Source organism: Bacillus rossius, chromosome 13 (genome assembly GCF_032445375.1).
Source record: "Bacillus rossius redtenbacheri isolate Brsri chromosome 13, Brsri_v3, whole genome shotgun sequence".
NCBI lineage: Eukaryota > Metazoa > Arthropoda > Insecta > Phasmatodea > Bacillidae > Bacillus > Bacillus rossius.
The window spans coordinates 30,167,652-30,192,531 of record NC_086340.1 but is presented as its reverse complement, the minus strand read 5'-3'; the positions used below and the strand labels follow the sequence as shown (position 1 = coordinate 30,192,531).

The 24,880-nt window shown below is 48.2% G+C and overlaps 1 protein-coding gene across 1 annotated transcript in view; it reads left to right on the top strand.

Annotated features, from left to right (window-relative positions):
- LOC134538614 (cadherin-related tumor suppressor) overlaps positions 1–24,880 on the top strand; it is a 197,416-nt gene that overhangs the window by 46,699 nt on the left and 125,837 nt on the right. Inside the window, exons 5-6 of the mRNA XM_063380045.1 lie at positions 20,965–21,206; positions 23,542–23,710. Of these exons, the coding sequence (XP_063236115.1) occupies positions 20,965–21,206; positions 23,542–23,710 (411 nt within the window). The remainder of the gene's footprint in view (positions 1–20,964; positions 21,207–23,541; positions 23,711–24,880) is intronic.

Here is a 24,880-nt window from a genome sequence, read left to right as displayed (position 1 = left end):
GTGGTCGGCCTTTGTAGTGTGTGAGGTTCAGTAGGATTGGTGAAGCTGCCACACTTCCCAACACTGCCTTCCAACACCTTCCAGTAAAATCGGTCATGTCACGACGTCACCGAAAACTTCACTGGCGCAGACATGTTTGTTTGACAAGTTGGATGACGAGCGTCCTTCAAATATTTTGTATATGCATAAGAGGGGCTCTAAAATATATTACGTGTTTGACTCGTCACCATCGTCAGTAATCATAAAAATAATTAAGCAGATCCTCAACCGGGTCCCTATCAGTTTTGTTTTGAATTCTGTTGTCAAACTTTATTTATTATTAACACTGCAAAAACCCACAGCACAGTAACTGTACTCTAAAGTATCAGAGGTGGTCAGAATCTCGACCATAGAAAACTTAAAAGGCTTGCGATATCACGTAAATAAGTCTTCAAAATGGTGGCGAGCAAGTGAGCTTTTAAAAGATTTACAAATATATGGTAACTAAAAAAAATTAGTATGATTTTCTTATGTAAAGTAATGACGTAAATATCGCAGAACATTGATTTTACTATGCAGCGAGCACTAATTGTATTAAAATTTACAGAGGTTTTAAAAGTTGAGAAATGCACGAAAATCATAAGTTAAAATATTCCATCCAGTTAAATTTAAAAAAAAAATCATTAAAATATTGAGTTATCTCAGCCTAATAATGAACTTTGGTATTGTGACACTATTCAAAGAAATTTTCAATAGCTGTCGATTTTTATGTGATACATAAATAACTACATAAATAAAACACATTTAGCCTAGTATTGCACCTACAACTTTGTTGTTAAACATATTAGGAGACGAAAATTTGACACTGGGAACTAGCTTGGAACGGAAAAGATAACGTCAGTATTAATTCACGTTTTTACATGAGCAAACTTCTGTGCGAGCTATTATGATGCTATTCATAGCCCATCATGATTAAGGCCTTCACAACCTCAGCGTTATAAGGTACGGAGACACTCAAAAGTTGGTGGCAGATAAATCTTGTAGAGTTGGCGTATGCACTGTTATAAATTACGGTAAATGTACGTACTTTTCTACAAAGAACCAACCAGAAATAAACGATGAGTTCTTCGTAACCTCACATAACTGGATCTTCGTACAAAATACCCTGGGCAACGACTTCCAAGTTATGTGTTTCATTGTAAACACGGTAAACACACATGTGGAAGATTTAAAAAGGTGTTTAGTGAAGACTCGTTAAGTTTTGAACTTTATTTTTACAATACTACAATTATTAATGTGTGTGTGCTAAGTTAACCCAACACCCGTAAAATTGTTAAGATAACCATAAATTTGCTTGAACAATTTGTAACCACACTGTTAAAAAAGTCCACCTTCAATTTATGAGGAATAGTGGCTACAAATTTTGCAGGGATCTTCATAAATTAACGTTCATCGTTTATTTACGGACACTGAGTTCACTTACTTTAGACAGGAACCTAAAATAATATTTTTGGTATTAAAAAAAAAACATTCAAAAACTGCACCAACACTTATTTTGTCCATGCGTGTGTTTATATTTGTTTAGAATGAAACATACAACTCGGGAGTCGAAATGTGGCGTAGTTTCGACGAAGATTCAACTATCTGAAATCAAGAAGAGCTCTTTGTTTATTTTAGGTTAGTTCTTCGTTGAAAAGCCCGTGAATTTATTGTAATTTGAGGCGATGATGTTTATCAAAGTGGTGGGGAGGGAAGGGGGGTTCCTAGTATGCAGGCTAAATGACCATGTACGAAGTTGTATGTTTTTGGTCCAGGCTGTACGGGCTTTCCTCAGTGAGACTGAACTGGCGAGTCCTTTGCTCATCTCAAACAGTGGCCGACAGTGATAGGTACACTGTTAAAAAAAAGTTTTTACAATGAAAATCCTTGGAAACACTGTTTCCAACGATATCACTTGTAAAACTGCAAGACAGAGCTTTGAAAAATTACGTATGTTACAAAGCTCTGGCTTGCAGTTTTGCAAGTGATATCCTTGTTAACCGGGTTTCCAAGAGGTTTCGTTGTAAAAGTACGAAAACATTTTATCCAGTGTAGTTCTCCGAGGGCAATTGTGCTGGGACGAAGGCTGTCTGATGTCCTCTGGAGTGGTGGAGGCAATCTGGGGTGAGACTGTTGTGGTGCGTATTACGTGAGGTGTGATAATAAAAAAATACAGTGAATGAATTTTTATAGCAGCAACTGCCGACGCTACATATATTTGAAGTAATAATCCCGAGATATCCAGTGTCAATTTTGATCAAGTTTTGATGACAGTTGGCTTCCAGGGCCGGAAGAGTGAGGTCGTGTTTACCGTGTCTGTCGCTCATTATGGATAGAGACCCAGAAGTTTCGCGGATTTGTCAGGTCTCAGGGTAGAATTCAAAGTCATAGGTAGGCGTGCTTAACCCATGTTTGCTTTCACATAGTTCAGATTTCGTTGCGATAATATTTTTAGCCTTGTTAATTGGCACTACCTGTTTCGCTTACGTCTGTCCTAGCTGGACGTCGTAGGGCTCACGGTCGTAGAAGGGCGTGTCCGAATAACTGCGGTCCAATCATGAACACGGTGCGAGAGTTTAACTTGCGATTTAATCAGTGAGTGAAATGTCTGTACCTCTAATCATGAATTTCGAACAACGCGTTAACATTGAGTTTGTTTTGCAAAACGGAGACCAGAAACATGTGTTGTGCTGAAAGGAAAACGTTTTGACGCCATTACCAACATTGAGAGGGCCATTACGGAGCAGCTGAAGGCCATTATAAAAACATTCCAGAAATGCTTCCAATCATGGAATCAACGTTGGGATTGGTGCGCACCGCTATAGCCAAGGAGAGAATTTCGAAGTAGATAAGATCGATTTTGATGTACGCTTATTATTTTGCTCGTAAAAAAATTATTCACCTCTTAGTCGCAAGAACCTCGGGTGATCAGCGAGAAGCCGTGTCACCGCTGTGGGCGATCCTTGTGGTTGGTTTAGAGGGTGCGGGTGGGGGAAACCTCAGGCTTCAGTAAGGCCCCGTGAGGTCGTGGTGTGTTAAACAGGAATGCTGCTCGTTAAAGCTAAGTCACACACGCCGTGTTGATTTTTTAGTACGTAAAAATCTTAGCGTTTGGTAGGAGTAATTTCGTGAATGAAACGGAAGTTTGTGAAAATATTTTTTATTTACTAGCATTTCACTAAATAAATCTTGTGAACTTGAAATGGCAGGTGAATTTTTACAAGTTTACACGTAATTTACTTGTAGGCTCCTAAAAACGCCTGGGTTGTTGACAATTGTATCTTACTAACTTGTAACTGACACTTGATTTTAACTTCTTATTGTTTACTTATTTTATGTCTTACGTAGGTTATAGTTACACGTTACAAATAAGTCTCTTATAGAGATCTTATGCGGCTCTGTGGGAGGTGGGACTGAACCTCAGATGCCGCTCTGGTATCTCTTTGATTCAGCTCATTGGATGGCTGAGTGGAGGTGAGTTGGTGTTGGACCTTCCCCTGCGATCCTAGGTATAGCATGTGACTCTACAGTCTACACATCTACAAGTTGGGCATTAATTGGCACGAGAGCTGCTAAAGAATAGGCAATTCCCCCGAGTATACCTAGAGAGGAAATTGGAAAATTTCCGAAAAATTATCGGTTTTTGTAATCTTTAGGGTGGACTCCGAATTCCTTCACGTCCTCGGGAAAATGCCACCGGATCATTGGCTACTGACTCTGAGAGACCTGTGTCGAAGGATTTTTTCATTGGCACAAAGTTCTACGAACTGTGGTCCAATATCAGAAGCAGCAAAAAAAAAAAAAAAGGACGTGCCTATCGTGAAATGAATCTGTTAATTTTTCTTGTTCTAGGTATCGGGAGGAAAATTATGAATATTGTGAATAATGTGTTGTGTTCGTGAAGAACCCGAAAAAATGCCACCAGGTATCTCCGCTTCTTTCTTGGTCTTCTGTTCTCTTTCAATGTCTCACTTTTTGGACGTCGTTTGATACAGTCTTACGTCACACGGCCATGTGCAGAGACCTTGCGGATTAGAGCGGGCTCCGAACTACTTGGAAACCTACTAGGCGCTCGTCAAGTTTGAATCGTGCCAGAATTTCGGGATCGAGCCCACGGAAACCAATGACACGAAATCATGCGACAAAAGACCCTGCATTTAATTTTTTATAGCTCTCGGTATACGTAGTAATGGTAGGAGTAATTTCACGAATAGAACGGAAGTCGCATGGAACGTAAATGTGTAACCACGACGGATGGCACCAACCAAAGTTCACAAAGCCATAAGAAAACTTTATAGTACAAGATTGTTCATGAAATTTAACAAATCGGGCATTATTTTCAAATAAAATTCGTTGTTGCAATTCAGATCGAAAGCAGGGGTATAGTAATTGTTTTCTTTTTTTATTCGCTTTTATCGGAGCCGTTTCATTATATAGTTTAAAGTTCGGTCTGCCAATTAAATGACTCGATAGTCGACGTACCTGCTCCGGCAGCGAATTCTAGCGGTGGGTGCGGAAACTACGTGTGATTCGAGTCAAGAGATGTAGCCTAGTTTAAAATACACTTTGCGTACATTTATCAAGCTCGGCATTATTTTAAAGAATTCCTCGTTAAATTTCTTGTTTTAGTTTCGTATTATAAATGTATTTGCAACGTGAAAACACACGAATGTGCGTTTACAGAGGTTAGAAGTTACACATCTGTGGCGAGTACTAAAAGACACGCTCACACTTTTTTTAAGTGAAACTTATGTACAGTTGAGGGCTAGTTTGAGGCGATGTCAACAGAGCATACTGGAAGTGTAATGCTGGTTCACAGTAGCGTGAAGCGCATGGTGCGATGGACGCGAATATTTTTTTTTTTAACCAATCATGTTTAACACATCTGTGACGTCATCGCGACACTTCTGGTAGACGCGAAAGACTTTTCGATTGGAGGGATTTTGGTTTTCGAAAGATGGTTAAATTTTCGTTGGCGTCACAATCATTCTTTGCGTTTTTTTTTTTAAGTATTTTTTTTTAACTCTTGAAAAACACCGTTTAAAAACTTAATTCGGAAACAAAACATCTTATCCCCTCCCCCATCAGCGAACTCTTAAATGCTTTTCGTAGTTCGTCCGTCCCCGCACGGATGTGTTGAGTAGTTTTCAAATCGCGTGTTTTTTTCCCTGAAGCTCTGCGTGTGTGTCCGGGTAGTGGGGTCGTTACGGTGGGGTTTCACCCTCTATGTTGAATTTTTTTTTCAAACTCTCGGACTATTTATGTAAATTGAACTGTGCACGTCTGTTGCATTTGATTTCAATTGCAAACATTCTCGCCGGGAAATGTCGGCTGAGAGTGGTAACGTCGCGCAAGTGCGGCGGGAGAGAGGTGTCGCACGGGGTCGGGGTGTTGTGCGGTTGCTGCGCGCAGAGCGGGCCCCGGCAGGACAAACAGCCCCCGAGGGGAGCCCGGGACGGCGAGGGTCAACACGCCGCGAGTCAACACGCCGCGCCGGGACACGCTGTACGCCCGCATGACGGGGCGCTACCGGCCCCCAGGTGCCCCGGGGGGTGGGGGGAGGGGGAGAGGTGTCTCGGGTTCGTGCCTTGTTGGCCCACCGCATTCCACCCGGGGCAGGGGGCAGTGTCAACACTTGCTCCCCGCGCGGCCCCGCGGCATTCCAGGGCTGCGATACATCAATTTGAATTTTTTTTTTTAATTTTATGCTTCGAGGTAAGGGCAGAATTTACACGTATATTAAAAAAGGAAATAATTAATAGATAGGGACACCTGTACTTCGCGAATACATTTCGTGTCAAGTTATTTCACAAAATACTGTAGCTTTTCTCCTGTGGTTATTGGCTGAGGTCGGTGAGAGGTGTCGTCCCGCTCTTGACGGGGCCAATGAGAATGTGGTCACCGTACTGCTTCACCCTCACAATTTTCCATGACTCTTAGAAAAAGCTACAGTGTTTTGGGAAATACCTTAACACGAAATGTATTCGCGAAATACAGGTGTCCCTAGATAGGGACAGGAAAAATTCGCGTATTCAATAACCTCTAGGATGAACTCCATAGTTCTACGTACACTCGGTCAAATGCCACCCACTCATTGGCTGCTGTCTTGTTGTGAGACGTCCCAAACTTAGCAGCCTGTTATTCGATAATGCTTTGGGTGGGTGTTTCTCGTTGGCACAGAGTCATCCATAGGTGAGTTGTGAGCCAATGGCAGAGGCAGCACTGCAGTATAACTATTTGTAGTTTAGCCTATCGCGAAATGAATTCGCGATTTTTTCCGGTCTCTATTAATAGAACACTATTTATTCTGGTACTTACTTGATATAATGTTTAGAACATAAGCAAACATGGCCACCACCGCGTACGAACACTCGGCTTCTATTGGTCGTACGGACGGAAGACCTTACGGGTCCATCTCCGTTTCCCTGCCACTGTAGAATGGGCCTCAGAACTGAGTTGGCGGCCTGGCTGAGCACAAGAAAATAAGCTGGCTGGCAACCAGGTGGGGAACGAAGGAAGAAAAAAAAGCACCGCCAAAAAACACATGAAGACAGCAATGTCTAAGTTACCACCCTTAGCTTGGTAGTGGATTTCTACCCCGACCAACTGTTCTTCATGGAGCATCCTTCTGTCTCCTGCAACCAACCTGCTGGTTTTTGCACCCCGTGTGAATGAGCCCAAGGTTTTTCCCGTGTCGATGCATGTTTTACTGGGGCACAACTTACGTAGTTTTAGTCTAGGAGTTAGTCGTGGCGCCAATCTCTGCCATGGCTGGTTAATTCCCTCCTAGCACATGATGCATGGCTTAAACCCTGAATGATTAGGCGTGTAAGCTTATGCCAGAGACGCCTACCTAGACGCCTCCCAAATACACTTCGTTTTAAGTTAGGTCAGGGAAAAAAATTGCACACGAGCTCTAAAAGCGCTGTGACGATAAGGGCGACACTGGCTCGCGCATCACACGAATCTAGGCCTCTACCTACGCGCCAGAAGCCTACCTGGCGTGCAGTCTTCACGTCGGTAACGCGACCCTGTGTGTCATGAAGGAAAACCTAAACCCCTTACAATATACCAGGTTTCAATTATCCGTACCTTAAAATGTTCTGCGAAAACACCCGTTTCAGCCTTTTTTCACCGTCAAAACAATCCACTTTATACAGACGAAATCATGGAACGAAACTTGTTTAGAAACACTCAATGTCTCTCAAATGCTATTCCTAATCAGACACTCAGAAAAAAAGTTGAGACGTTTGTAAATGGCGCGTTAAGAGGGATTAGGCCTCACCATCTTCAAATTCCAAATATTTTGATACCGCTTGCAATAAAGCTTCCATGCTATTTTTTTGTGACATGGCTTTAGCTACTTTTTGGAGACAACACTTGTGATTTGGTGTGATTATCATGACACTCGTAGTCGCCCACGTAAAGCAATAAGTTGTTTCCTCGCGGCGCTTGGAGCCTGTTGGTAAATATGTGGTTGCAACAAGGTTTACAAGGTCTTGGGGATAGGATTTATGCCTTGATAATAAAAAAATTGGGCCGAATAGTTCAAAATTAGCATCGCAGCGAAGATATGTTTAAAAAAAATGCAATACGGTGAAGCTGACGGAACTTGGTTGCCGACCCGGTGCTCATGTCGCGGTGTTGGGCTCAAACCCTCGACCCTCGCCACTCGCGGCCCTCCAGTGCCCTAGAGAAGCGGTTCCCAGACGGTGGGTCGCGACCCACTGGCGGGTCGCGACTCCATCCTAAAACTATCGGAAACCATCGAATAAACCACCAGAAAAAAATAAGAAAAATCGAAACAAATCGAACTGTGTGCAAACACATATCTTTTGTTAAATAAATAACTGTTTTGCTACAAAGTGCTTTTATTTTGTCAACCATTTTCAAATAAGAACACAAATTGCTTATCAATAATAAATCGGCAACTTAAAAAAAAGCATATATGTATATATATTTTTTTGCAATATTTTATGGTAGATTATATATACATAAGGAAGGGATACGATAAAAATAAGGTTTTTTACTCCACCATGGACCGATAGACCGTGGAGGTATTCCTATAAAGAAAGGTGGGTCGCCAGCTGAAAAAGTTTGGGAACCACTGCCCTAGCTGATATAGTGTTATATGGAGATATAATAGTGATGGGTCGAATGCCAATTTTCTCGGATCCAAATCTCGAATTAGAATCCCTAAGAATATTTTTAATGTAACCCCTCGAATATATCATAACAGTTTAACTTAGACTATTTAAAACAAATCATACATCATATTGAAGGTAAACTGATAACCTAGTATTTTTTTTACAAATTTATATTATGTGAACCTTTAGTTATACGGCAAACATCCAACCTAAAGTAAGTCAGATTCTTCCCACACTTTGGTTAACACGTCCGGAGTAATGTAAGCAATAACCTCTTCAATTCTGTGTCTCAACTCTGGCAATTAATTAGGTAACGGCGGAACGTAGACACGATCTTTTGTTAAGTTCCAATATAAAATAAAAAAAATTCGCATAGCGTTGTGTCAGATGCACATGGAGGCCAGCAAGAAAGAGCTATGTCGTCTCGCCCGTTACGACCAATCCACTGATCAGGTACATCGACGTTCAACCACTCTCGTACAAAGAGATCCCAATGTGGGGGGCTCCATCCTGTTGCCATATAAATTTTACAAATTCACCCTCTACTGGTTGGGGAAAGAGCCATTCTTTTCGCGCGGCAAGCGAGAAAACAACAAAGCTGTACTCGTACATGCGCTTATCTAAAACTGTTCGAGTTACTCTTTAATTGTGACATTGAACCAACACTCTGCAATGATTACAGTTCATAATATTAAAATTTATAACTGGAACATTCTTTTATGGACATACTGTAGTTCTCAAGGATCCAAAATAAATAATTAACAAGAAATGAAAAGCATTGACTATGGTGTTGAAAATTTCAACCCTTAAATTGTTTCTTTCACAAACTAAGTTTCTTGAATCAATACATATTGTAATTTTATTTATATAGTTACATGTTAAATGTACACTATATTGGGGAATGGTAACAGGATAGGTATGAAGAAACAAAATTGACTTAGTAAACGTTAGAGGTTATCTTTGTTGAATTTTTTTATTTACTTTATTTCCTTTAATATTTTTTTAAATCTTTTCTCCAAGAGAATTGTACCCTACGAATATTAAAATTTAATGGTGTTTTAAGGATTCGATTATTTTATTGGCTCATCCTTTATTTGGCGTCGTATAGAGGCGGCGAGATCTAGAGTCGTTAAACTCGGAAGGTGGATTTCCATTCAGTAGTGACAATTTACACATTGAAGCGATTTTTTTTTCGAAATCTTTGTAGTTTTTTTAATATAATTTTTTTCTAGAGATGTTCGACCTCATCTCTGTGGCAAGGACTATAGCATTTGTCTATGAGTTATATATTTTTAAATCTTAATTTAGTCTTTCTGTAATAATTTTTATCATCATATTGACACAGTATTGGTTTAATAATTGTGAATTTGAAGGCATTGAAATCGGTTTAATCGAAGCCGACGTGTTGCCTCTTATCCTGCCTTCACCCTCCTCCCTTTTCTCTTCACTCCTCTCTTCTCTTGGCTTCACTCTCATATATTTATCTTCATTCCTCTTCTCTCGTGGCCCCACCCTACTCCCCTCTTGCCTTCCCTCCTCTCTCTCTTGGCTTTATCCTCCCCTTCTTGTCGTTAAACCTCTCCTCTTTTGGATTCTCTTCCTTCACCTCTTCTCTTCATTCCTCTCTTCTCTTTGCTTCACTCTCAACTCTTTATCTTCATTACTCTCCTCTCTTGGCCCCACCCTACTCCCCCTATTTTCTTCACTCCTTTCTATTGGCTTCACCCTCCTCTTCTTCTATCCTCTGCTCTCTTGCCTTCATCCTCCTCCGCTCTAGGATTCACTTCCTCCTCCTCTTGGCTTCACTCCTCTGCTCTCTTGCCATCATCCTCCTCCGCTCTAGGATTCACTTCCTCCTCCTCTTGGCTTCACTCCTCTGCTCTCTTGCCATCATCCTCCTCCGCTCTAGGATTCACTTCCTCCTCCTCTTGGCTTCACTCCTCTGCTCTCTTGCCATCATCCTCCTCCGCTCTAGGATTCACTTCCTCCTCCTCTTGGCTTCACTCCTCTGCTCTCTTGCCTTCATCCTCCTCCGCTCTAGGATTCACTTCCTCCTCCTCTTGGCTTCACTCCTCTGCTCTCTTGCCATCATCCTCCTCCGCTCTAGGATTCACTTCCTCCTCCTCTTGGCTTCACTCCTCTGCTCTCTTGCCATCATCCTCCTTCGCTCTAGGATTCACTTCCTCCTCCTCTTGGCTTCACTCCTCTGCTCTCTTGCCTTCATCCTCCTCCGCTCTAGGATTCACTTCCTCCTCCTCTTGGCTTCACTCCTCTGCTCTCTTGCCATCATCCTCCTCCGCTCTAGGATTCACTTCCTCCTCCTCTTGGCTTCACTCCTCTGCTCTCTTGCCTTCATCCTCCTCCGCTCTAGGATCCACTTCCTCCTCCTCTTGGCTTCACTCCTCTGCTCTCTTGCCATCATCCTCCTCCGCTCTAGGATTCACTTCCTCCTCCTCTTGGCTTCACTCCTCTGCTCTCTTGCCTTCATCCTCCTCCGCTCTAGGATTCACTTCCTCCTCCTCTTGGCTTCACTCCTCTGCTCTCTTGCCATCATCCTCCTCCGCTCTAGGATTCACTTCCTCCTCCTCTTGGCTTCACTCCTCTGCTCTCTTGCCTTCATCCTCCTCCGCTCTAGGATTCACTTCCTCCTCCTCTTGGCTTCACTCCTCTGCTCTCTTGCCATCATCCTCCTCCGCTCTAGGATTCACTTCCTCCTCCTCTTGGCTTCACTCCTCTGCTCTCTTGCCATCATCCTCCTCCGCTCTAGGATTCACTTCCTCCTCCTCTTGGCTTCACTCCTCTGCTCTCTTGCCTTCATCCTCCTCCGCTCTAGGATCCACTTCCTCCTCCTCTTGGCTTCACTCCTCTGCTCTCTTGCCATCATCCTCCTCCGCTCTAGGATTCACTTCCTCCTCCTCTTGGCTTCACTCCTCTGCTCTCTTGCCTTCATCCTCCTCCGCTCTAGGATTCACTTCCTCCTCCTCTTGGCTTCACTCCTCTGCTCTCTTGCCTTCATCCTCCTCCGCTCTAGGATTCACTTCCTCCTCCTCTTGGCTTCACTCCTCTGCTCTCTTGCCATCATCCTCCTCCGCTCTAGGATTCACTTCCTCCTTCTCTTGGCTTCACTCCTCTGCTCTCTTGCCTTCATCCTCCTCCGCTCTAGGATCCACTTCCTCCTCCTCTTGGCTTCACTCCTCTGCTCTCTTGCCATCATCCTCCTCCGCTCTAGGATTCACTTCCTCCTCCTCTTGGCTTCACTCCTCTGCTCTCTTGCCTTCATCCTCCTCCGCTCTAGGATGCACGTCATCCTCCTCTTGGCTTCACACCTCTGCTCTCTTGCCATCATCCTCCTCCGCTCTAGGATGCACGTCATCCTCCTCTTGGCTTCACTCCTCTGCTCTCTTGCCATCATCCTCCTCCGCTCTTGGATTCACTTCCTCCTCCTCTTGGCTTCACTCCTCTGCTCTCTTGCCATCATCCTCCTCCGCTCTAGGATTCACTTCCTCCTCCTCTTGGCTTCACTCCTCTGCTCTCTTGCCTTCATCCTCCTCCGCTCTAGGATGCACGTCATCCTCCTCTTGGCTTAACTCCTCTGCTCTCTTGCCATCATCCTCCTCCGCTCTAGGATTCACTTCCTCCTCCTCTTGGCTTCACTCCTCTGCTCTCTTGCCTTCATCCTCCTCCGCTCTAGGATTCACTTCCTCCTCCTCTTGGCTTCACTCCTCTGCTCTCTTGCCATAATCCTCCTCCGCTCTAGGATTCACTTCCTCCTCCTCTTGGCTTCATTCCTCTGCTCTCTTGCCATCATCCTCCTCCGCTCTAGGATTCACTTCCTCCTCCTCTTGGCTTCACTCCTCTGCTCTCTTGCCTTCATCCTCCTCCGCTCTAGGATTCACTTCCTCCTCCTCTTGGCTTCACTCCTCTGCTCTCTTGCCATCATCCTCCTCCGCTCTAGGATTCACTTCCTCCTCCTCTTGGCTTCACTCCTCTGCTCTCTTGCCATCATCCTCCTCCGCTCTAGGATTCACTTCCTCCTCCTCTTAGCTTCACTCCTCTGCTCTCTTGCCTTCATCCTCCTCCGCTCTAGGATTCACTTCCTCCTCCTCTTGGCTTCACTCCTCTGCTCTCTTGCCATCATCCTCCTCCGCTCTAGGATTCACTTCCTCCTCCTCTTGGCTTCACTCCTCTGCTCTCTTGCCTTCATCCTCCTCCGCTCTAGGATGCACGTCATCCTCCTCTTGGCTTCACTCCTCTGCTCTCTTGCCATCATCCTCCTCCGCTCTAGGATTCACTTCCTCCTCCTCTAGGCTTCACTCCTCTGCTCTCTTGCCTTCATCCTCCTCCGCTCTAGGATTCACTTCCTCCTCCTCTTGGCTTCACTCCTCTGCTCTCTTGCCATCATCCTCCTCCGCTCTAAGATTCACTTCCTCCTCCTCTTGGCTTCACTCCTCTGCTCTCTTGCCATCATCCTCCTCCGCTCTAGGATTCACTTCCTCCTCCTCTTGGCTTCACTCCTCTGCTCTCTTGCCATCATCCTCCTCCGCTCTAGGATTCACTTCCTCCTCCTCTTGGCTTCACTCCTCTGCTCTCTTGCCTTCATCCTCCTCCGCTCTAGGATTCACTTCCTCCTCCTCTTGGCTTCACTCCTCTGCTCTCTTGCCATCATCCTCCTCCGCTCTAGGATTCACTTCCTCCTCCTCTTGGCTTTACTCCTCTGCTCTCTTGCCATCATCCTCCTCCGCTCTAGGATTCACTTCCTCCTCCTCTTGGCTTCACTCCTCTGCTCTGTTGCCTTCATCCTCCTCCGCTCTAGGATCCACTTCCTCCTCCTCTTGGCTTCACTCCTCTGCTCTCTTGCCATCATCCTCCTCCGCTCTAGGATTCACTTCCTCCTCCTCTTGGCTTCACTCCTCTGCTCTCTTGCCTTCATCCTCCTCCGCTCTAGGATTCACTTCCTCCTCCTCTTGGCTTTACTCCTCTGCTCTCTTGCCTTCATCCTCCTCCGCTCTAGGATTCACTTCCTCCTCCTCTTGGCTTCACTCCTCTGCTCTCTTGCCATCATCCTCCTCCGCTCTAGGATTCACTTCCTCCTCCTCTTGGCTTCACTCCTCTGCTCTCTTGCCTTCATCCTCCTCCGCTCTAGGATCCACTTCCTCCTCCTCTTGGCTTCACTCCTCTGCTCTCTTGCCATCATCCTCCTCCGCTCTAGGATTCACTTCCTCCTCCTCTTGGCTTCACTCCTCTGCTCTCTTGCCTTCATCCTCCTCCGCTCTAGGATGCACGTCATCCTCCTCTTGGCTTCACTCCTCTGCTCTCTTGCCATCATCCTCCTCCGCTCTAGGATGCACGTCATCCTCCTCTTGGCTTCACTCCTCTGCTCTCTTGCCATCATCCTCCTCCGCTCTAGGATTCACTTCCTCCTCCTCTTGGCTTCACTCCTCTGCTCTCTTGCCTTCATCCTCCTCCGCTCTAGGATGCACGTCATCCTCCTCTTGGCTTCACTCCTCTGCTCTCTTGCCATCATCCTCCTCCGCTCTAGGATGCACGTCATCCTCCTCTTGGCTTCACTCCTCTACTCTCTTGCCATCATCCTCCTCCGCTCTAGGATTCACTTCCTCCTCCTCTTGGCTTCACTCCTCTGCTCTCTTGCCATCATCCTCCTCCGCTCTAGGATTCACTTCCTCCTCCTCTTGGCTTCACTCCTCTGCTCTCTTGCCTTCATCCTCCTCCGCTCTAGAATGCACGTCATCCTCCTCTTGGCTTAACTCCTCTGCTCTCTTGCCATCATCCTCCTCCGCTCTAGGATTCACTTCCTCCTCCTCTTGGCTTCACTCCTCTGCTCTCTTGCCTTCATCCTCCTCCGCTCTAGGATTCACTTCCTCCTCCTCTTGGCTTCACTCCTCTGCTCTCTTGCCATCATCCTCCTCCGCTCTAGGATTCACTTCCTCCTCCTCTTGGCTTCATTCCTCTGCTCTCTTGCCATCATCCTCCTCCGCTCTAGGATTCACTTCCTCCTCCTCTTGGCTTCACTCCTCTGCTCTCTTGCCTTCATCCTCCTCCGCTCTAGGATTCACTTCCTCCTCCTCTTGGCTTCACTCCTCTGCTCTCTTGCCATCATCCTCCTCCGCTCTAGGATTCACTTCCTCCTCCTCTTGGCTTCACTCCTCTGCTCTCTTGCCATCATCCTCCTCCGCTCTAGGATTCACTTCCTCCTCCTCTTGGCTTCACTCCTCTGCTCTCTTGCCTTCATCCTCCTCCGCTCTAGGATTCACTTCCTCCTCCTCTTGGCTTCACTCCTCTGCTCTCTTGCCATCATCCTCCTCCGCTCTAGGATTCACTTCCTCCTTCTCTTGGCTTCACTCCTCTGCTCTCTTGCCATCATCCTCCTCCGCTCTAGGATTCACTTCCTCCTCCTCTTGGCTTCACTCCTCTGCTCTCTTGCCTTCATCCTCCTCCGCTCTAGGATGCACGTCATCCTCCTCTTGGCTTCACTCCTCTGCTCTCTTGCCATCATCCTCCTCCGCTCTAGGATTCACTTCCTCCTCCTCTTGGCTTCACTCCTCTGCTCTCTTGCCTTCATCCTCCTCCGCTCTAGGATGCACGTCATCCTCCTCTTGGCTTCACTCCTCTGCTCTCTTGCCATCATCCTCCTCCGCTCTAGGATTCACTTCCTCCTCCTCTTGGCTTCCCTCCTCTGCTCTCTTGCCATCATCCTCCTCCGCTCTAGGATTCACTTCCTCCTCCTCTTGGCTTCACTCCTCTGCTCTCTTGCCTTCATCCTCCTCCGCTCTAGGATTCACTTCCTCCTCCTCTTGGCTTCACTCCTCTGCTCTCTTGCCATCATCCTCCTCCGCTCTAGGATTCACTTCCTCCTCCTCTTGGCTTCACTCCTCTGCTCTCTTGCCATCATCCTCCTCCGCTCTAGGATTCACTTCCACCTCCTCTTGGCTTCACTCCTCTGCTCTCTTGCCTTCATCCTCCTCCGCTCTAGGATTCACTTCCTCCTCCTCTTGGCTTCACTCCTCTGCTCTCTTGCCATCATCCTCCTCCGCTCTAGGATTCACTTCCTCCTCCTCTTGGCTTTACTCCTCTGCTCTCTTGCCATCATCCTCCTCCGCTCTAGGATTCACTTCCTCCTCCTCTTGGCTTCACTCCTCTGCTCTCTTGCCTTCATCCTCCTCCGCTCTAGGATGCACGTCATCCTCCTCTTGGCTTCACTCCTCTGCTCTCTTGCCATCATCCTCCTCCGCTCTAGGATTCACTTCCTCCTCCTCTTGGCTTCACCCCTCTGCTCTCTTGCCTTCATCCTCCTCCGCTCTAGGATGCACGTCATCCTCCTCTTGGCTTCACTCCTCTGCTCTCTTGCCATCATCCTCCTCCGCTCTAGGATTCACTTCCTCCTCCTCTTGGCTTCCCTCCTCTGCTCTCTTGCCATCATCCTCCTCCGCTCTAGGATTCACTTCCTCCTCCTCTTGGCTTCACTCCTCTGCTCTCTTGCCTTCATCCTCCTCCGCTCTAGGATTCACTTCCTCCTCCTCTTGGCTTCACTCCTCTGCTCTCTTGCCATCATCCTCCTCCGCTCTAGGATTCACTTCCTCCTCCTCTTGGCTTCACTCCTCTGCTCTCTTGCCATCATCCTCCTCCGCTCTAGGATGCACGTCATCCTCCTCTTGGCTTCACTCCTCTGCTCTCTTGCCATCATCCTCCTCCGCTCTAGGATTCACTTCCTCCTCCTCTTGGCTTCCCTCCTCTGCTCTCTTGCCATCATCCTCCTCCGCTCTAGGATTCACTTCCTCCTCCTCTTGGCTTCACTCCTCTGCTCTCTTGCCTTCATCCTCCTCCGCTCTAGGATTCACTTCCTCCTCCTCTTGGCTTCACTCCTCTGCTCTCTTGCCATCATCCTCCTCCGCTCTAGGATTCACTTCCTCCTCCTCTTGGCTTCACTCCTCTGCTCTCTTGCCATCATCCTCCTCCGCTCTAGGATTCACTTCCACCTCCTCTTGGCTTCACTCCTCTGCTCTCTTGCCATCATCCTTCTCCGCTCTAGGATTCACTTCCTCCTCCTCTTGGCTTCACTCCTCTGCTCTCTTGCCATCATCCTCCTCCGCTCTAGGATTCACTTCCTCCTCCTCTTGGCTTCACTCCTCTGCTCTCTTGCCTTCATCCTCCTCCGCTCTAGGATTCACTTCCTCCTCCTCTTGGCTTCACTCCTCTGCTCTCTTGCCATCATCCTCCTCCGCTCTAGGATTCACTTCCTCCTCCTCTTGGCTTCACTCCTCTGCTCTCTTGCCTTCATCCTCCTCCGCTCTAGGATCCACTTCCTCCTCCTCTTGGCTTCACTCCTCTGCTCTCTTGCCATCATCCTCCTCCGCTCTAGGATTCACTTCCTCCTCCTCTTGGCTTCACTCCTCTGCTCTCTTGCCTTCATCCTCCTCCGCTCTAGGATGCACGTCATCCTCCTCTTGGCTTCACTCCTCTGCTCTCTTGCCATCATCCTCCTCCGCTCTAGGATGCACTTTATCCTCCTCTTGGCTTCACTCCTCTGCTCTCTTGCCATCATCCTCCTCCGCTCTAGGATTCACTTCCTCCTCCTCTTGGCTTCACTCCTCTGCTCTCTTGCCATCATCCTCCTCCGCTCTAGGATTCACTTCCTCCTCCTCTTGGCTTCACTCCTCTGCTCTCTTGCCTTCATCCTCGTCCGCTCTAGGATGCACGTCATCCTCCTCTTGGCTTCACTCCTCTGCTCTCTTGCCATCATCCTCCTCCGCTCTAGGATTCACTTCCTCCTCCTCTTGGCTTCACTCCTCTGCTCTCTTGCCTTCATCCTCCTCCGCTCTAGGATTCACTTCCTCCTCCTCTTGGCGTCACTCCTCTGCTCTCTTGCCATCATCCTCCTCCGCTCTAGGATTCACTTCCTCCTCCTCTTGGCTTCATACCTCTGCTCTCTTGCCATCATCCTCCTCCGCTCTAGGATTCACTTCCTCCTCCTCTTGGCTTCACTCCTCTGCTCTCTTGCCATCATCCTCCTCCGCTCTAGGATTCACTTCCTCCTCCTCTTGGCTTCACTCCTCTGCTCTCTTGCCATCATCCTCCTCCGCTCTAGGATTCACTTCCTCCTCCTCTTGGCTTCACTCCTCTGCTCTCTTGCCTTCATCCTCCTCCGCTCTAGGATGCACGTCATCCTCCTCTTGGCTTCACTCCTCTGCTCTCTTGCCATCATCCTCCTCCGCTCTAGGATTCACTTCCTCCTCCTCTTGGCTTCACTCCTCTGCTCTCTTGCCTTCATCCTCCTCCGCTCTAGGATGCACGTCATCCTCCTCTTGGCTTCACTCCTCTGCTCTCTTGCCATCATCCTCCTCCGCTCTAGGATTCACTTCCTCCTCCTCTTGGCTTCCCTCCTCTGCTCTCTTGCCATCATCCTCCTCCGCTCTAGGATTCACTTCCTCCTCCTCTTGGCTTCACTCCTCTGCTCTCTTGCCTTCATCCTCCTCCGCTCTAGGATTCACTTCCTCCTCCTCTTGGCTTCACTCCTCTGCTCTCTTGCCATCATCCTCCTCCGCTCTAGGATTCACTTCCTCCTCCTCTTGGCTTCACTCCTCTGCTCTCTTGCCATCATCCTCCTCCGCTCTAGGATTCACTTCCTCCTCCTCTTGGCTTCACTCCTCTGCTCTCTTGCCTTCATCCTCCGATCTAGGATTCACTTCCTCCTCCTCTTGGCTTCACTACTCTGCTCTCTTGCCATCATCCTCCTCCGCTCTAGGATTCACTTCCTCCTCCTCTTGGCTTTACTCCTCTGCTCTCTTGCCATCATCCTCCTCCGCTCTAGGATTCACTTCCTCCTCCTCTTGGCTTCACTCCTCTGCTCTCTTGCCTTCATCCTCCTCCGCTCTAGGATGCACGTCATCCTCCTCTTGGCTTCACTCCTCTGCTCTCTTGCCATCATCCTCCTCCGCTCTAGGATTCACTTCCTCCTCCTCTTGGCTTCACTCCTCTGCTCTCTTGCCTTCATCCTCCTCCGCTCTAGGATGCACGTCATCCTCCTCTTGGCTTCACTCCTCTGCTCTCTTGCCATCATCCTCCTCCGCTCTAGGATTCACTTCCTCCTCCTCTTGGCTTCCCTCCTCTGCTCTCTTGCCATCATCCTCCTCCGCTCTAGGATTCACTTCCTCCTCCTCTTGGCTTCACTCCTCTGCTCTCTTGCCTTCATCCTCCTCCGCTCTAGGATTCACTTCCTCCTCCTCTTGGCTTCACTCCTCTGCTCTCTTGCCATCATCCTCCTCCGCTCTAGGATTCACTTCCTCCTCCTCTTGGCTTCACTCCTCTGCTCTCTTGCCATCATCCTCCTCCGCTCTAGGATGCACGTCATCCTCCTCTTGGCTTCACTCCTCTGCTCTCTTGCCATCATCCTCCTCCGCTCTAGGATTCACTTCCTCCTCCTCTTGGCTTCCCTCCTCTGCTCTCTTGCCATCATCCTCCTCCGCTCTAGGATTCACTTCCTCCTCCTCTTGGCTTCACTCCTCTGCTCTCTTGCCTTCATCCTCCTCCGCTCTAGGATTCACTTCCTCCTCCTCTTGGCTTCACTCCTCTGCTCTCTTGCCATCATCCTCCTCCGCTCTAGGATTCACTTCCTCCTCCTCTTGGCTTCACTCCTCTGCTCTCTTGCCATCATCCTCCTCCGCTCTAGGATTCACTTCCACCTCCTCTTGGCTTCACTCCTCTGCTCTCTTGCCATCATCCTTCTCCGCTCTAGGATTCACTTCCTCCTCCTCTTGGCTTCACTCCTCTGCTCTCTTGCCATCATCCTCCTCCGCTCTAGGATTCACTTCCTCCTCCTCTTGGCTTCACTCCTCTGCTCTCTTGCCTTCATCCTCCTCCGCTCTAGGATTCACTTCCTCCTCCTCTTGGCTTCACTCCTCTGCTCTCTTGCCATCATCCTCCTCCGCTCTAGGATTCACTTCCTCCTCCTCTTGGCTTCACTCCTCTGCTCTCTTGCCTTCATCCTCCTCCGCTCTAGGATCCACTTCCTCCTCCTCTTGGCTTCACTCCTCTGCTCTCTTGCCATCATCCTCCTCCGCTCTAGGATTCACTTCCTCCTCCTCTTGGCTTCACTCCTCTGCTCTCTTGCCTTCATCCTCCTCCGCTCTAGGATGCACGTCATCCTCCTCTTGGCTTCACTCCTCTGCTCTCTTGCCATCATCCTCCTCCGCTCTAGGATGCACGTCATCCTCCTCTTGGCTTCACTCCTCTGCTCTCTTGCCATCATCCTCCTCCGCTCTAGGATTCACTTCCTCCTCCTCTTGGCTTCACTCCTCTGCTCTCTTGCCATCATCCTCCTCCGCTCTAGGATTCACTTCCTCCTCCTCTTGGCTTCACTCCTCTGCTCTCTTGCCTACATCCTCGTCCGCTCTAGGATGCACGTCATCCTCCTCTTGGCTTCACTCCTCTGCTCTCTTGCCATCCTCCTCCTCCGCTCTAGGATTCACTTCCTCCTCCTCTTGGCTTCACTCCTCTGCTCTCTTGCCTTCATCCTCCTCCGCTCTAGGATTCACTTCCTCCTCCTCTTGGCGTCACTCCTCTGCTCTCTTGCCATCATCCTCCTCCGCTCTAGGATTCACTTCCTCCTCCTCTTGGCTTCATTCCTCTGCTCTCTTGCCATCATCCTCCTCCGCTCTAGGATTCACTTCCTCCTCCTGTTGGCTTCACTCCTCTGCTCTCTTGCCTTCATCCTCCTCCGCTCTAGGATGCACGTCATCCTCCTCTTGGCTTCACTCCTCTGCTCTCTTGCCATCATCCTTCTCCGCTCTAGGATTCACTTCCTCCTCCTCTTGGCTTCACTCCTCTGCTCTCTTGCCTTCATCCTCCTCCGCTCTAGGATTCACTTCCTCCTCCTCTTGGCTTCACTCCTCTGCTCTCTTGCCTTCATCCTCCTCCGCTCTAGGATTCACTTCCTCCTCCTCCTCTTGGCTTCACTCCTCTGCTCTCTTGCCATCATCCTCCTCCGCTCTAGGATTCACTTCCTCCTCCTCTTGGCTTCACTCCTCTGCTCTCTTGCCTTCATCCTCCTCTGCTCTAGGATTCACTTCCTCCTCCTCTTGGCTTCACTCCTCTGCTCTCTTGCCATCATCCTCCTCCGCTCTAGGATTCACTTCCTCCTCCTCTTGGCTTCACTCCTCTGCTCTCTTGCCTTCATCCTCCTCCGCTCTAGGATGCACGTCATCCTCCTCTTGGCTTCACTCCTCTGCTCTCTTGCCTTCATCCTCCTCCGCTCTAGGATTCACTTCCTCCTCCTCTTGGCTTCACTCCTCTGCTCTCTTGCCATCTTCCTCCTCCGCTCTAGGATTCACTTCCTCCTCCTCTTGGCTTCACTCCTCTGCTCTCTTGCCTTCATCCTCCGCTCTAGGATTCACTTCCTCCTCCTCTTGGCTTCACTCCTCTGCTCTCTTGCCATCATCCTCCTCCGCTCTAGGATTCACTTCCTCCTCCTCTTGGCTTCACTCCTCTGCTCTCTTGCCTTCATCCTCCTCCGCTCTAGGATTCACTTCCTCCTCCTCTTGGCTTCACTCCTCTGCTCTCTTGCCATCATCCTCCTCCGCTCTAGGATTCACTTCCTCCTCCTCTTGGCTTCACTCCTCTGCTCTCTTGCCTTCATCCTCCTCCGCTCTAGGATTCACTTCCTCCTCCTCTTGGCTTCACTCCTCTGCTCTCTTGCCTTCATCCTCCTGCCCTATAGGATTCACTTCCTCCTCCTCTCGGCTGACCTGACCCTGGTGGTGTAAGGACCCGGGTGCTGTGCCGGCAGGTGACGATCGTGGTGCGCGACGTGAACGACAACTCGCCCGAGTTCGTGTCGCCGAACCGCACGGCCGTGGCGGAGAACACGCCCGCCAACACGGTGGTGATGGTGGTGAAGGCGACGGACCGCGACGAGGGCCGCAACAGCTACGTGGAGTACTCGCTGGCGCCCGACCCCATGTTCTCGCTGGGGCCCGCCGACGGGCTGCTGCGGGTCACCGGGCGGCTGGACCGCGAGTCCCGCTCCAGGTGGGTGCTCATGCTCTGCTGCCGTGCGTTAGTGACGTTCTGCTGCCACTGCCAAGCTGCGGCTCCACAAGGGGTGCCCCTCCCGAGACCTATTCTACTGATTAGTGTATATTCATGTTTACTTAAACATTTAGTTTCATATGTTAAACTTCTATCTCATTAAAAGAGTGGCATGGAGCTACTGAGGTTCCGTATTTTAAACCTGTAATTTGTAAATAATATTCCAAGGCCAATATCTGAATACTTTCATTTTTTTTTTGCAACTACGACCTTTCTTTGTGCGATAGCCCCTCCCGAAAAGTCATCCTGAAGCCGCCTTTTGGCAGTAACACGTTACAAAATATGTGGAAAATAAGGTGTCACTGCCAATTATTCAAGTTTAATAATTCTCACCGTGGTTTCAGAACTTAATTAATTTAGACACAGACCCGATGCTCAATTGTCCGTCTTAAATACTTTCTATATTATTTGTAATAAAACTGTTGTTCTGCTCTAACTTTTTAAGACGTATTTCAACCTTGGGAAGCATTTGAGACCATAATTTGTAGAAATGTTTTGAACTTATTTTGTCGTGAAGAACCTGTAGCCGAAATTCAGAATCATTTCAATAGTCAAGCCTTTATTAGAATTTGTTCATTGGTCGATAACAAGGTGACATCCTTGTTACAATCGACTCAGGGTCGTCAGGGGTGTGTGAAGAGCTCTGCAGTCCCGCCATCAACGTGAAGCACGCGTATGTCTACTTCAAGTCTACTTTGCTGCGCAATGAATCCACTAAATAATCGTGGCTCTATTCATTGGGTGCAGTTAAAGATTAAAAATTGTTTTTTTTTCTGTACCGCGCGAAGCGACACGCCTAATCGAGCGAACAGCGAAGTGAGTGCGTGCGAGTGAACTCGTGCAGTCACTAGACAGGACGTACGATGCGCTTGTGGTGCACTAACGATTCGTCTATACCAACATCGGAATGTCATTCATATGCAGACCTAAACTATAACTATTTTGAAGTGGAACTTCTTTGGACGCAAAGTGAGTAAAATTTCAAGGCCGAATTTTAATGCAACGTTTTTTTTCAAGAAACAATGTTGTGAAACGTTTCTGACGCGGAAAGGACGGAGAATAGGTACTTGGCCAAAGAAGTATAAGTCCACCTTACGATCTACTTAAAAAGTTTAGGTTTGAATTGCCAACGAAGTTTCACTTCTATCACGTGTAATGAGTTACACGCGCTCTTATTTTTTTTAATATTATTGGTGAACAAACTGAAATTTCATCTTAATGATATGATTATTTTGACTCTATAACATTTTAGTGTTGAGAAAACCATTTTACAAATGTTTTTAAATGAAGGTGCCGAAAAACAAAGTTTATGCCGTTAGGTTGGAGACTGTTTTTTTCATATCGTGGATCGTAAAAAAATCGTTGTGTTTTGCACATGCCTGTGTAGTGTACCTATTACAAATAATAAATAGAATTCTTAAGTACTGAAGAATGTGTAGCGCGTAGCACCTAAAAAATAAAGGAATCGGGAGACTTTGGTAAACATTTATGTTTAAATTTTGAATTTAACAGTTGAATTTTTTGAAGGCACATATTGTATATTCCTAGAATTTTTTGAAGGCACAAATTGTATATTCCTAGAATTTTTTGAAGGCACAGATTGTATATTCCTATTTGCGTATTTGCGGTATTTATAGCTACCACTTTAAATAATGTCAATTTGGGTGTATTGCATTAGGTGGGCATTTATGCTAATTATTATAGCCTTGTCAGAAGCCAAAGATGGTTATGAATTGTGAAACAACTAGGTTAACCTAACATTTCTTTAAGGCCATCAACGAACACAATTTTAAACTTTAGTAAAATCTTATGAAAATACATGATTTCTTTTCATGAATATCAAGACACGGAAATACAAATTAGACGATATTTTATTGAAATGTATGTTTATTAAAACATACTAATGTACTGTGGAGACCTAGATCCTGAATCTGAGTAATCCTGATGTCAGTCGGGAAAAAAATTGTTTTATGCTGTGAGGTTGGTACCTAGTGTCAGAATCGTTAGTAACCGTTTTCAGAGAGAGAGAGAGAGAGAGAGAGTTAGAGAGAATGAGGAACGATGTTTGAGACGGGAGTAAAGTCTCTGATAAACGTACAAATGTATTGAGGGGATCTAGATCCTGAACCCGAATAATTGTGAAACAAAGTCTAGATCCTGATGTCATTCGGGACAAAATTAAATTTCTCTGGTTTGATGGTGTTTGGTCGGTGGTGTCAGCATCAGAGAGAGAGAGAGTGAGGTCTCTGCTGACGTGTGCGCCGCTTGGTCGCAGCTACACGCTGTGGGTGACGGCGAAGGACCGCGGCTCCCCGCCGCGCGTCACCCGCCTCGCGGTGCTCGTCGTCGTCACCGACGAGAACGACAACAGCCCCGTGTTCGACCCGCGCCAGTACAGCGCCTCCGTGCCGGAGAACGCCAGCATCGGCGCCAGCGTGCTGCAGGTGAGACATCCCTCCTTCCCCAACCCCTCCTCCTCCACCCCCCACACATCATTCTCCACCCCCACCCCCTATTCCTCCACCCCCACCCCTCACCTCCACCCCCACACCTCATCCTCCACCCCCACACCTCATCCTCCACCCCCACACCTCATCCTCCACCCCCCACACCACAAACTCCACCCCCCACACCCCTCATCTTCCACCACCCCCTCTTCCTCCACCCCCACACTTCATCCTCCACACCCCACACCTCATTCTCCACCCCCCACACCTCATTCTCCACCCCTAACACCCCTCATCATCCACCTCCCCCTCTTCCCCCACACCCCACACCTCATCCTCCACCCCTAAACCACATTATCCACCCCCACACCATTTATCCTCCACCCCCCACACCTCATCCTCCACCCCCCACACCCCTCATCCTCCACCTCCCCCTCTTACTCCACCCCCACACCTCATCCTCCACCCCTACACCACATTCTCCACCCCCACACCCCTCATTCTCCACCCCCCACACCTCATCCTCCACCCCCCACACCTCATCCTCCACACCCCACACCTCATTCTCCACCCCCACACCTCATCCTCCACCCCCACACCCCTCATCCTCCACCCATCTCTCTTCCACCACACCCCACACCTCATCCTCCACCCCCCACACATCATCCACACCCCACACCTCATTCTCCACCCCCACACCCCTCATCCTCCACCTCCCCCTCTTCCTCCACCACCCACACCTCATCCTCCACCCCTACACCACATTCTCCACCCCCACACCCCTCATACTCCACCCCCCACACCTCATCCTCCACACACCACACCTCATCCTCCACAACCCACACCTCATTCTCCACACCCCTCATCCTCCACCTCCCCCTCTTCCTCCACACCTCATCCTCCACCCCCACACATCATCCTCCACACCCCACACCTCATGCTCCACCCCCCACACCTCATGCTCCACCCCCACACCTCTTTCTCCACCCCCCACACCCCTCTTCCTCCACTACCCACACCTCATCCTCCACCCCCACACATCATCCTCCACACCTCATTCTCCACCCCCCACACCTCATTCTCTACCCCCACACCTCATCCTCCACCCCAACATCCCTCATCCTCCACCTCCCCCTCTTCCACCACACCCCACACCTCATCCTCCAC